Here is a 14264-nt window from a genome sequence, read left to right as displayed (position 1 = left end):
TTAATAAAATCATGGCAACGATGAGTCACAAATTTATCGCGTTAAATGAAACACATCGAGCGATACGAATGATTTGATGTAAGGTCGAATAGGCCCGCATAAAGCTGATCGATAACAATTTTATTGTCGTCCAGAAAATTGAGTAACTTAATATGGATGCACATTTCAAAAACCCTGCCAAGAACTGAGACTGATGGAGTTGTAACTAGCAACCAAATATTGTTGACTTGTAAGATGGCAATTAATCTATTTTCCAAGAGTTTAGAAAATAACTAAGAGTTAAACAAGTCATAAATATATAATGTAAAAGAAAAATATTCTGAAGCATGTTCTAATATGAACAAGGATATTTTTTCATTTCCAGCAGCCCTACGATTACTCAGGCGGCGAATGATGAACGAAATGAAGGAGTGATGAAAGTCTTACTGAATTCAAATCTCATCAAAATTGAGCTGATAAATAAAACCATAATGGAATATAAATATCTAATATTTAACATAGAGATGTTAATGTCGATGTCAGCAAAATTTTTATGCAAAACATTCACTTTAGGTTAACCGAAGCTACAACGACGCTACAAATAATGCTACAATACCAATCTGGATTAAATTGTTCTAAATTTGGCCAAAAGAACGTTCCTTAAAGGACTTAAAATGCTCAGTCCCGTTTTTATTCATAAGCTCAGGTATACGAAAGCATATCTAAACAGAAATATCTCGTAATATCAAGTAATGTCTACCTTCGAACAGAAGTCAATTACATTTAAGCCTTCTATGGTAGTGAATATACTGCAGTGATTGATTATTCTTTGATAAAATTTCATGTTTTCGATGCAAAGAGATACTGGTGGTAGTGGCCCTTTTCACGCATGTATAGATAAATAAAGCAATAAAAGTGATTTGTTAATCACTTATATCACAGCTGGGAAAAAAGGTAATGATATTTATCTTCTCCATGAGAGAATGATAAATCTGTGTTTTTAATCATACTCAGAAGGTTACTGAGTAAAAAAGTAACGATATTATTGAAATAATATTTTTTCATCGTAAATCTTAAAATAACGTTAAAATAACTTTTTACACTTACAAAAATTGCAACACGCGTCTGAAGGAGTGCGCCAATCTCAGACTAGAAGCAATGACCAATCGTGAACAAACTTCCAACAAGAGTACTTTGATGACGTATATTTTCGCCATTTTGTGACGTCACACACGATGACTGTCGAAAACATGCCTGGTGATTTTTGTGTATTCTAATATATATTACTTTAATAAAATTATTAGAAAGAAGAAAAAACAAAATCAATTGAAACAAATTACGAAATTTTTCGAATCAATTAAAGATGAATGAAGAATCGTCCGATATCAACTTATCCCATTAAACGCAGGAAAAAGAATCCTTTAATTATTTTTTTGGTACTCTAAAGCTAAAGCAAAAATATTTCGATAATTTTTACATTGAAATTCAAAGCAGAATGTATCAATGATCGTTATTCAAAGGTAAAGACTATGGATCTTATTACTAAACATTGTATAATAATGTTTTATTTTCTGTTATACGTAGTTTTATTATCAAAAATCTTACTGCTTTTTTATCTAAAATCATTTTTGATCCTTAAATTAACTATATAGATCATAATATAATATAATGTTAGATTTAACTTTTAAATTATGAATAATCAATACTTAGATGATTATTACAATTTTATATATTACATAGGCCATTAGATTAGTAAAGTTAATTACTATTGATGATTAATTTATAATGTGTGATATAACAATGAATAATTTATGTCAATGTCATTTGAATTATATAAAAATTTAATCTAGTTCTAATAATTTTTAGATAGTACAAAATTATATAAAAGACGAAAGTAAGAAAATAATATCTTAAGTAATTATATTATTAAGAACTAAAGAAGGATATAATGGCTATCGCGATAGCATATTGTCCTCCAAATATCAGTTTTACTGAAATTTGGATTAACCATGGTATGTCAAAATGTTTTATGGATACAGTAAGCATAACTATAATTTTTTTGTATCTAATGATATTTGGGACAATCCAGTTATGGATGTATCGCAAGTATGGAACAGAAATTAATACAAATGTATTACCAAGAAGTAAGCTATACAATTTACAAAAATTTTTTCTTTATTTGGTTCCATTACTTAGTGTATTAAGAATAATTTTACAAGCAGCTGTTTTGAATGATAAGAAAATTTATGGATACATGGTGAGTTATAACCTATCACATTCCTACTCCATATATATATAGGCATTAGAAATATATATATTATATTACCACGCTAAACCATTGAATTTGTAGATACTAACAACAGTATTGACAGTGATTATTTATCCATATTCTGTTCATATACTAAGTATAGAAAGACACAAATTATTACCAAGTGTACCACCTCGTGGTCATGGCCTTGTTTTATTGGGATTTTGGACCTTATCATTAGTTGCTGAAAATCTTGTTTTTGTTAATATTGGAAAACTTGAATGGTGGTTTCATTTAAATTCGTAAGTATAGTAATAAAAAAACGTTTATAAGTCCTAACTCTACTAGATATTTCATATCAAATTTCTAAATTTATTTATATACCATGCTATTTCCAGACTGACAGATCAAATTGAAATGGCCCTATTTGTGTTACGATACTTTAGTAACTTAATGATCTTTGCTATAGGTCTAAGAGCACCAGGAATATCTTCTAATACAGATCCTGAATATTTTACACTTGACAATGATACAACTCCATGGTCAAGATATCACAATGTAAGTTATTCTCTTTTACATTAATATTATATACAAAGAAAGAAAGAATTACTTTTTTATTAAATAAATGAATGCATAAATAAATATGAATGTTTTCTTCTTTTTTTTAATAATTAGATTTTTTTTCATGTACATTCATAGAGAACTGAGGATAATTCTTCAGCATGGAAAAATGCATGGTATAAAATTAAAACTTTAGCTCCATTTTTATGGCCAAAAACAAGTATTTTACTTCAATTGAGAGTTATATTTTGCTTTGGATTAGTTATATTAGGACGTTTAATAAACTTATATGTACCTATTTATAATGGAAAAATTGTGGACAGCATAAAGGTTGCACCTACAGAGTTTCGGTGTGAAATATAATTATATTATAATATACACAATATAATATCTCCTTATAATCTAATATATTCATATATTTTATAGATGGGATCTGATCTTGATATATGTTGCATTTAAATTTTTACAAGGTGGTGGAACTGGTGGAATGGGATTATTAAATAATTTAAGATCATTTTTATGGATTCGTATTCAACAATTTACTACTCAAGAAATCGAGGTTGAATTATTTAAGTATATATCCCTTTTTTATTTTACATAAAAAAATAAATAAAACAACCGATCTTTAAAATAATTTATTGCTTTTAGACATTTACATGGATTAAGCTTACGTTGGCATCTTGGTAGAAAAACTGGAGAAGTATTAAGAGTCATGGATCGTGGTACTGATTCTATAAATAATCTTTTAAATTATATTTTATTTTCAATTATACCAACAATCGTTGATATTATTGTGGCTATTGTTTTTTTTATAAGTACCTTTAATAAATGGTTTGGTCTAATCGTATTTATAACAATGAGTCTCTACATAGGTAAGATCTTATAAATTTTTTGTAATATATTATAATGACAGTATAAATATTATTTTGTAATCATATAAAAAGAATTTTATTATCCATTTTAATGTTATTAGCTGCTACCATAATGGTCACTGAATGGCGTGTTAAATTTCAAAGAAGGATGAATTTAGCAGATAATGCACAAAAAGCACGCAGTGTGGATAGTTTACTAAATTTCGAAACAGTTAAATATTATAGTGCAGAATCTTATGAAGTAGATTGTTATAAAAAAGCTATTTTAGATTTCCAAATTGAAGAATGGAAGTCTATGGTCACATTAAATATCTTAAATATTTTACAAAATATAATTGTTTGTTGTGGTTTATTAACTGGTTCTTTACTTTGTCTTCATATGGTTAGTATGGTACTATTTATTTAATAGATTTATAGTCTAGCTTCTCTGTAGAGATTAATTTATTAATCATAAATAAAAAATTATTTTTGAGTTTATTTTTCTTGTAGGTTGTAACTGATACAGGATTAACAATTGGTGATTACATTTTGTTTACAAGTTATATAATACAACTTTATGTTCCACTTAATTGGTTTGGTACTTACTATAGGTAAATTATTTTTATCTATTTTTCTCAATATTAACTGAATTAGTTATTATAATATTATATATTTTCTATCTTCATTTTTTCTTATCAACAGAGCTATTCAAAAAAATTTTGTTGATATGGAAAATATGTTTGATCTTCTTAAAGAAGAACAAGAAATAATAGATCCTCCTGGTGCTGGAAAATTAGAAGTTAAACGGGGACAAGTAGAATTTTCGAATGTCTCTTTTAGCTATACTCCAGATAGAATAGTATTACGAAATATTAGTTTCATTGCACCTGCAGGAAAAACAATTGCTTTTGTTGGTCCCTCTGGTGCTGGAAAATCAACTATACTGCGATTACTCTTTCGTTTTTATGATATAGAAGAAGGCTCTATATTAATAGATGGTCAAAATGTAAAAACTGTCAAACAAAGCTCATTGAGAAATGCTATAGGTAATATCAGATTACTATATAAATGTTAATTTAGATATCTTTATAAAATATTTTCTATAATATAGGTGTTGTACCTCAAGATACAGTTCTTTTTAATAATACAATTAAATATAATATCCAGTATGGTCGCATAGATGCTCCAGAAGCAGATATAATAGAAGCAGCAAAGAATGCAGACATTCATGAAAGAATTTTAACATTTCCAAATAGCTATGAAACACAGGTTTCACATAATCTTTAATTATTATGAAAAAAGAATTATACTATTTAATAAATTACTGATATTAATCATGCATTGAATTCATTTAGGTTGGTGAACGCGGTCTTCGTCTAAGCGGAGGAGAAAAGCAACGAGTTGCTATAGCACGAACAATATTAAAGGCGCCTAAAATAATTCTTCTAGATGAAGCGACAAGTTCATTAGATACTCATACCGAGCGTAATATTCAACTAGCATTATATAGAGTTTGTACAAATCGTACCACCATCATCATAGCACATAGATTATCTACTATAATACATGCGGATGAAATTTTAGTTTTAAAAAATGGTGAAATAGTTGAAAGAGGTAGACATGAAGAATTAATATCGCATGATGGAATTTATCATGCAATGTGGCAAGAACAATTACAAAATGACACAGAGGTGAATCAAGGTGAGACTGTACCTGCTTCATCTGAAGCAGAACTGAAAGCTTCTTAGCAAATATAAAAAGAATTTACTTTTCTGTGTATAAACTTTTGTTAATTATTTATAATAGAGAATTCTTATCTTAAAAGTAAATGCATTATATTATATGAAAGATGAAGAATAAAAATGTAAACAAAAAAAGAGATGATTAAATAGTATAAATTTATAATTTTTTATTTGTTTACTATTTATCTAGTATATAATCCTGAATTTCTACAATATTATTCGTATGTTATGTAATGTAATGAATACAAATGTGTTTATTATTTTATTAAATTGATATTGTTGCAGTTGCACATATTTCTAAAATATTAATATATATTTTAAAAATTGATGATTTGATCTATTTTATTCTTCGGGTGATGGAGATTTTTCTGTCATAATTTGAGCGTAAGTTCCATCTGAAACCCAACCAGATTCATCTACATAATTTGTTGGATGTGCTGTTTCATCTCCTCTCCATACAAAATAATAACTGGCAATAAAAGCCCATGCCAATATATATCCTATCTATTAATAAGAAATATAATCAGAAAAATAATTATAAATAATATGTAATTGCTTATTATTAATATAAGATTAGTATAGTAATCCTATGAGAAAATGTTATTACTTTAATGGCTACTGTTGTATCTTCAATAACCATTTTGACAAATGTATCCAAATATTAATTATTTAGTATAGTTCATGTGTACAAGAAATATTTTTTCTGTTAATTTTATTTTATTTTCTAACCATTTTCTCTTTCTTCAATTTTGACAGATCATTTTAAGGATCATTATTCGTTTGTTACAAATTCAAAGCTGCGTTTAATAGATTAAATATAATAACAAGTGGTATAAAATAATATTATCTGTTTTATTTCATATGAACATCAATTTAATAAGTACTTTTAAAATTAAAATCTTTCAAGTATTTTTAAATAATATAAAGTATTATATAGTGTGTATATATATATATATATATATATATATATATATATATATATATATATATATAAATAATATATACATATGTATATCTCCAATATATGCAATTTTTGTATGAAACTAAATCATAAAAAGAATAGAAAACAAGAATTTCAGTAAATGTAAATTATCATTTTACTTATAATTTGTATATAAACTAAAATTTATAATCTATGTAATATATTATTTTTATATTTAACTCAAATAATCTTAGTAGTTAGATTATAATATTAGTTATTACTTATACCCGGACATTCTAATATTGTTTGAAATATTTCTATATTTATCACATTTATTCCAATGTTCAGCTTGTTTTACTTTGTTAAGAATAAATTGTGACCATCCATTTTCATTAATTGTATCCTCTGGATTTTCAGGTGGTGAAATAATATCTCTGCAAACAGCGTAAACTGCAGCAAATACCCAGATGCCAGTAAGAAATAACTATTAAAAAAGATAGTAAAATAGTTACGACTTGATCAAGATGATATATTAATAAAGAACTTACATTTACAAATAAATCGGTAGTCATGTATATAACATGTTATAATTCAAACAAAATTATAATTTTGTTTTGTAAATTAATAGAAGAAGTAATAGTATTAGGCATATTATTATTTTATATAATAATATTTCAATTTAGAAGTATTGATGCAATAGATATGTCATTTTTTTATTTAATATTTACATCACATCTTTCTTAATCAATTCGACATTTTATAAATTTGTTTTTTTTTCATTGCCAATTCGTTTAAGTTTTCTTGTCCATACTAGATATGATAGAAATATTAATAGCCTACTCGATTATTTACACTTTATGCAAACTACCAATTAATTTTATAATTTGTCACTAAATAATTGCAAATTATACATGTACGTGTGTATATATGCATACGCATAAATAAGAATCTATCAGAATTTTTCCGGAAATCATAAGCGACACCAAACGACAATCGTTAAAAGTTTAAGACGAGAATGCCTATTTGTAAGATGGATACTTTTTCTAGAAAAATCACTTCAAATTGATAGAATACGGTAATATTCTGATCATATTTTTTACTATTCAAGTAGAAAAAAATAAGAAAAATATAATCATATTTTTCTCTATACAATAAATATAACTGAAGAAAAAACCAAACGAAAAATGTAAACGAATAAAAGAATAGTTAAATAATATAAAGACTGTAAATGAATTTTCATTTGTTTTCGATCAACGTTCAATGTAATTAGAAAATATCGGAAGACAATATTTCCTTCAAAGTTGGTCGTATTAAATATTCATACATAACAATTATTTTGTGTATCCATACATAGTCCTAAGAGAAGTCTCTTAAAGGTCTTATCTTTCTAATAATAAAATACATACAGATGAAGATTTTACTATACATAAAGAAATGAAAAGTCAATATATCTTATACATATATGTACATAAAGTATGTAATAATAAAAATTGATTATTTTTATTTGGAACAATACCATCAATACTTGTAATATTTTCTACAAAAAATTGGTTTTATGTAATATTTCTATTTAGGGAACTTTTGTCAAAATGAATTTAAATAAAAAAATTCCCTTTTTTCCTTTTTTTCAAAATGTTTTTTACATGGATCCATCTTACGAAACAATTCTGACCGAAAAAAATTCCTTAAAAGTAACATTAGAAAGTGCTTCGATCAACTTAGACTTGTTTGAGTAGAAGATGCAATCTTCTATCAAAAATTTGTTAAATTTGGAAATATATAAAATACTTAAAGGAAAGAAGTATTACAATACAACTTTAGGCACACACATAATTGGCAAAATACTTGAGTTTCCTCTTTCTGCTGTATGTAGTTGGTAATTTTTATGTAATGTGCAAAATAACATGGGAATACAATTTTTGATTTTACACCTCCATCTTCTAGTTTTTTACAGTGAAATATTAAATTATTATAATATTATTCTAGGCACGTACTATAAATAATTACTTCTGAAATTTGTAAGAACAAGTTCCGTGCGCGATAGCAGTTAAAATAATAAAAGAGATGCCATCCTCTGTCCATACAATGACTTTAACAAGCACTATTGACTTATTGAACTAGCAACTAACTAGAAACAATAATCCTTATATAGCACCATTTTTATAATACAGTATTTTGAAGATAAAATTATATCTAAGGTTACCAATTGGTAGTTGAAGGAACATGTGTGCTCACCGTAAAATCTTTATACAGAGAGAAAACACAAACCTGAAAAATAAAAAAAAACGAAAACTATGAGAATTCATTGTACAATGAATGACACAATTTTGTACAATCAGACCTTATCTTTCAGACGTTGACAAAGTTGTAATGCTATGGTTAAAAGTACCAATGCATCATTTAACCATGGTACACTACATTCTGCTTGTTGAGTCTCATGTTTAACACTACCATGTGCATTTTCTAATTGATAGACTGCTAAAACCAGTTTATAGCTTTGAATGTAAAAGCTAATAGCTAAATTTTCCGGAAGATTAGGACTTAAAGACTTCTGAAAATGAAATAAATCATAATTTAGATCATATTTACTAAACACATGAATAAGCAAATATAAAAATTTGTCCAAATTTTTATTTACCATATTACGACTTTTGATGAGATCATCAATGGTTTTCTTTCTAGGAACAATTAAACTAGTTCTACTCCGTTGAAGACTACCTAATATATTACCTAGTACATGCATAACTTCGTCTGATGTTTTGAAAAGATAATGCCGATCAACATTATCAATATGTGCAATAGCTTGTTGTAAATGATTAGCGGCATCTTGTATTTGTTGTAATTTCCAGGGATGTTCATTTACTATACTTGTTCTCATGCTAACATTTGGTTGACGTTGTACTTTGAAATTAACTTCCTAAGAAAAAATATATAATTAACAACACATTTTGGAATTTGATTATTAAATCTTAGTATAAACTTGACAATATAAAATTAATATAACTTTGCTAAAATATTGCTTACTGCATTTGTGATACTATCACCAGTAAGTACTGCGACACACTTTACTTGATCATGTGGAGCTGCAAATACAAATCTGTCTGTCTTATTGAGTTGATCATTACCAAAAACGGCCAATGGAAATCGCTGTGCACATTCCTATAAAATTATATGACATATTTTATATTTTTCAACTTTTCAAAATTTTCCATACATATATTATTACATCTATAATCTTTTATACAAATTTATAATAGTAAACTGTAACAATTATCTATTATAATGCACAAACCATTAAGATATTGCGAAGTTGGAATAATGAAGAATGAACTTCTTCATGTAGGAGCCATTCAAATTCCATTTGCTAAAATGAAAATTGATTATCAATTATTATAATCGAATGAGATATAAAAATGAAAAAAAAGAAGAAGATAAAAGAAGCAAAAAACCCCAAAAATGACAAACATCGAATTGAACAACATAACCTTCGAACCGTCATTCATCGATTAGGTAAACTACGTGCAATCAGTAAACGATAGATAAGGTTGATTATCGTTGAAATGAGAGATAGCGAAGTACTTAAGTGATTAGATAAACGTTAGGCAGGCTAATAGCTTACGAGATTATGAGCCTCCTCTTTCTCACAGTCCGCCATTTTTTCACTGGTGATAGTGTCTCCCTCAGTTTTCAAATTTTCTCGCTTTTCTCTAAATTATTTCTGTGTTATATGACTCTTCGGCGAACTTAATTTTTTTATGCGTTTTCATAACGGAGCATAGCAATTTATGCTTATAGACCTCTTGCACAATTGTGTATGTACTACCAAAAATGTAAAATGTAAAATGTATTACCGAAATAAGGTTAAGCGAGATATGGTAGTAAACTTTTAATTTATTCTACACATCTTTGTATCGTTAGAAAAAAATATTATATCGAATTATGCACTTATTCTGCCTTATATCCATTTGGAAAGTGCTCCAGCTCTCTCTCTCTCTCTCTCTCTCTCTCTCTCTCTCTCTCTCTCTCTCTCTCTCTCTCTCTCTCTCTCTCTCTCTCTCTCTCTCTCTCTCTCTCTCTCCCTCTCTCTCTCTCTCTCTCTCTCTCTCTCTCTCTCTCTCTCTCTCTCTCTCTCTCTCTCTGTCTGTCTGTCTGTCTGTCTCTCTCTCTCTCTGCCTGTCTGTCTGCCTGTCTGTCTGTCTATTTGACTTTTTATTAAACAGAATGTTGTTGCATAAAATGCAAGTAGATCTATAGTACGGACTCGATTTATTTGATAACAGTATTTTTTCAATGAACATCTTTAGGAAGTCAGTTTTTTCTTGAAAGAATTAATTTCTTTAGTTTGTCTAATCTTGATAGATGTTTAGTATGATCAAAAATTCTTATAATAAGTCACAAATTTTTACGAAATAATAATTTTCCTTATTTTTATTTTGAGTAAAATAATTTCCATTATTGTAAACAACAATCAGTATATTATGATTTATTTTTACAATCATTAAAGGCACTGTAAATTATTCTAAGTCATTGGTATATTCTTTTAAGCAAAATAAAGATAATTAAGTTTAAGTATATTATTTCCGAAATCCATTTAAAAAAGTTTCAATTATAGAATATAATGATTTTAAATAGATTTTTGATTGAATAATTTATTTTATCAGATAATATATATTGACGAATATTTTTATATAATATTACAATTGTGAGTTACTTGTATAAAGAATATAAAATACCCCAACGTTGGTATTATTCATCAAAAACACACGTTAAAATTGATGAGTATTTAGAATAGCAACATTTAAATACTAGAATAAATTGTTCATTATACTTAGCAATAATAATAATAATAATATCAATAAATTAAAATTTTGAATTCATGAAAAATTTCAAATAATATAATATAATGAACATTTTTGAATCTTATTTTTTACTTCTTGTTTTTTTAAGCCTGTTCATCATCCCTGGTTTTTTAATGGTTTACGCCATTAATGAGAACAGACGTAATTCTTAACCGATTTTAACGACCAAGGTCTCATTTTAAAAATGAAGGTTTCTACAGCACCCTTTCGGAAGACTGAAAAAGCTTTATTTTCTTTAAAAAAAGTTGTATTAAAAAATGGTATTTTTCAAAAATAGCTTATGCACAAATAAAAAACTTTTTCAAAAGTCCGCTGAAAGGGCGCCGTAGATTAAACCTTCGTTTTTAAAATGAGACGTTGTTCATCAAAACTGGTTAAGAATTACATCTGTTTCATTGATGGTATAAATGGTGTTTCCAACATTTTTCGTGAAGAAAAAGTTTTATAGTTGGTGTCTCTCGAAATTTGCGATAGAAGAGAAGTTCGTACCTGAATTACTGATTTTCATATACATGCTTAGATGGTATATGTTTTGTTTCTATGAGATAACGATTGCCTTTTTGTTTGTGTGCTAATTCCCAGATTTTTTGAACATTTTCAAATGCAAAGAAATACGTTTCATGATGCTCGCACGAAAAAACTAAGGTAACTTACTCGGTCATTTTAGTGAGTTTTGGACAGATAATTCTATGACAAAAATAAGGAAATATTTATTAAGAAAATGATTATTGCATCTAATCGTTTATGTTAATGGATCTGAGTTTCTAAAATATTGTTCAATTTTGGGAAATGTATAGTTCTTTTCAGATTTTATAGATTAAAAGGTAGAGATTTTATAAGCAATGTGTAGCATATTGGAAAGCATTTAGATTCGTAATACAAGAAATTGTAAGTTCTCGAGGTTAAACGATTTTGGTTTTTTTTTATTGTATCGATGTAAACAAAAATAATAAACTAATTTGATCTTTTTTCCTTATTTTTGATATTTATTGATTTGATATTTATGATAATTTAGTAAGATGTTACTATCTAATATCTTATATTTATTTCCTCCACTCTTGGTTGACATGAATTTCACGATAATCTGTGCTAGATAGGACACAGCAGCAGTATAATTTTATTCGATAACATGCATATAAAGTATATACACTTGTTGATTATTTTTTCAAAATTAATAATTAGTGAATATATATATTATATATTATTTTTAATAAAGATCAGAACATGAATCCACATCATTTACGAGATTTTTTTCCCAGTGCTATTTTGTTATGGTTTCCTCTGTAGGAATTCACTTTGTATTATTATATTTACTATAATAATACGTAATGTAATAATATAATAATAAAAAAAACAGAAGAATATACTTATATTGTATACATCATGACATATATAATGATGATAATTTATGATAATAAAAGAAGGAAAAATGTATCAATTTACGTGACGTTTTATGGACGAACTCTCAACAAATCGTGTCCTTGATAATTTCGACACATGACTGCCCATCAATAGATACGTCTAAAAAAACGCGAAATATGAAGAAAAGTATGAAACGTTTCTTTTATTTTCGTCCGCTATCATTTCTTGTCTTACTATCTTATGATCGATTGCATTGTTTCCACTCATTTCACTGTTTCTTACTCATGACCAGTCGAAGCTAATTATCTTTACTATTATAATATAAAATCAACATTAAATAATATCTATATATATAATTAAATTTTATGTACATTTTTATTATTATTATTATATTATATTATATTATTATTATTATTATCAGGAGTAGTAGTAATGTTAGTAGTAGTAATAGTCAAAGTCGTATAGAGTAGACTAGTCCTACAAGGGCAACCACGTAAGAAAAAAAGCGCTAGGAGTTCTACTTCATAGGTTATGAACTCATGTTTTAATTTGGATTAAAATAATATAATATATAATTATTCACTAATTATTTTTAAGTAAATATTGGACAAATTTTTATTTTTTTCGCAAATCTATATACTAATTCTTATATATGTCAATTATATTTATTATTTTCTATGCATTTATTGTATAACAAATGCATACAGATGTTGTATCTAGCATGTATCATTGCGAGATGCACGCTACTATCAAAGAAAGACATACATATGAGAGATTAGTAAGTGTGCGCTCACAGTCATTAACACTACTTACTCTACTTAACGAAACCAATTGTTATGTACGCTTAGAGGGGAATAACCAACAAGCTTGTACGCCGATATGATAGAGGTCTGATGAGGACAACGGTACCCTCTTGTATTCGTAGTTCATATTTTGTCCATATCTGTTGCTGAAATCATACACACTTTGAACAAAAGGTGGTGAACAGCCTTAATTTTTTGCAGACAGGAAAGTTATATAAATCTTCAAATAGAAAAGTATAAAGTACAAATGCTGAATTGTCTTGATTTTATAGAAAACATCTGGTTAAAAAGAAATTATTTCTTATAAGCAATAAAACTAGTATAAGTCTTATTTGGAGCTTATCGACTGAAGCAATTATGTGAGTTTATAAGTAATCTATATTTTTATGTTTTTCGTTACACAACTTTTTTACATTTGTATTATTATAATTCTGTTATTTAAAATAGATATATTACAATAAATATTATATATTAAACTCTAGATTTAGTTAAATATGGTCCACATGCAGAATAGCCTCATATAAACGCTTGGTTGTAAAGAGTATAACAGGAAATTAAACCTTATTATGACAAAGCTCTCAAACTATTCAATAACATTGTAAACCATCAGAACTAGACAACCATTAAGGCATAATTAGTGTATCAATTAAAACATAAATGTTCTTGCAATTTTATATTTTCTGTAATCATGATTATTTTTATTATTATTATATAGATAATGAATACTAAATTGATTATTAATTGTAAGTAAGAAAATTTATATATAAAGATCAAGTAATATATATATATATTATTTATAATATATGTTTTATAAATAAATAAATAAATAAATATATATATATATATATTACTTATATATATTTTATAAATATATATATATATATATATATATATATATATATATATATATTTATAAAATAACATTTGATGGGTTAAA

At 26.5% G+C, this 14264-nt stretch overlaps 2 protein-coding genes across 18 annotated transcripts; one reads left to right on the top strand and one right to left on the bottom strand.

Moving 5' to 3' along the window:
* Positions 1-1190: 1190 nt before the first annotated feature.
* Positions 1191-5611, top strand: Hmt-1 (ABC transporter ATP-binding protein/permease Hmt-1). The gene is made up of 12 exons (XM_035886606.2): positions 1191-1499; positions 1846-2236; positions 2330-2529; positions 2626-2785; positions 2927-3138; positions 3215-3361; positions 3437-3660; positions 3762-4042; positions 4150-4250; positions 4342-4685; positions 4751-4908; positions 4995-5611. Exons 2-12 carry the CDS (start codon positions 1928-1930, stop codon positions 5385-5387), a joined length of 2529 nt encoding a protein of 842 aa, XP_035742499.2. The 5' UTR covers positions 1191-1499; positions 1846-1927; the 3' UTR covers positions 5388-5611.
* Positions 5612-5637: 26 nt separating this feature from the next.
* Positions 5638-10302, bottom strand: rogdi (rogdi atypical leucine zipper). Of its 17 annotated transcripts, none has more exons than XM_085655661.1 (8): positions 9753-9828; positions 9596-9667; positions 9328-9462; positions 8942-9220; positions 8645-8854; positions 8539-8595; positions 6591-6787; positions 5638-5776 (listed from the first exon to the last, which is right to left on the bottom strand). In XM_085655661.1, the coding sequence occupies exons 1-8, from the start codon at positions 9804-9806 to the stop codon at positions 5719-5721; spliced, it is 1062 nt and encodes a 353-aa protein (XP_085511787.1). In that variant the 5' UTR covers positions 9807-9828; the 3' UTR covers positions 5638-5718. The 17 variants fall into 17 exon arrangements, 12 of the variants coding, with proteins under 12 accessions (XP_085511787.1, XP_085511798.1, XP_085511796.1 ...); XM_085655672.1 differs by having other exon boundaries at positions 5639-5776; positions 9797-9821; XM_085655670.1 differs by having other exon boundaries at positions 5640-5776; positions 9789-9909.
* Positions 10303-14264: the final 3962 nt, after the last annotated feature.

Source organism: Vespa mandarinia, chromosome 1, assembly GCF_050613455.1.
Source record: "Vespa mandarinia isolate Hongniang chromosome 1, ASM5061345v1, whole genome shotgun sequence".
In the NCBI taxonomy this organism is placed as follows: domain Eukaryota; kingdom Metazoa; phylum Arthropoda; class Insecta; order Hymenoptera; family Vespidae; genus Vespa; species Vespa mandarinia.
The sequence above is the reverse complement of the archived record's forward strand: the minus strand, read 5'-3'. Positions and strand labels throughout refer to the sequence as shown.

Coding starts and splice junctions, on each gene's coding strand:
- Hmt-1 (XM_035886606.2), top strand. CDS start 1,928: ATGGCTATCGCGATAGCATATTGTCCTCCAAATATCAGTTTTACTGAA. Junction 3,362..3,436: donor ATCGAGGTTGAATTATTTAA/GTATATATCCCT, acceptor TATTGCTTTTAG/ACATTTACATGGATTAAGCT. Junction 4,043..4,149: donor CTTTACTTTGTCTTCATATG/GTTAGTATGGTA, acceptor TTTTTCTTGTAG/GTTGTAACTGATACAGGATT.
- rogdi (XM_085655661.1), bottom strand. CDS start 9,806: ATGAATGACGGTTCGAAGGTTATGTTGTTCAATTCGATGTTTGTCATT. Junction 9,221..9,327: donor GTGATAGTATCACAAATGCA/GTAAGCAATATT, acceptor ATTTTTTCTTAG/GAAGTTAATTTCAAAGTACA. Junction 8,855..8,941: donor TCATCAAAAGTCGTAATATG/GTAAATAAAAAT, acceptor TTTCATTTTCAG/AAGTCTTTAAGTCCTAATCT.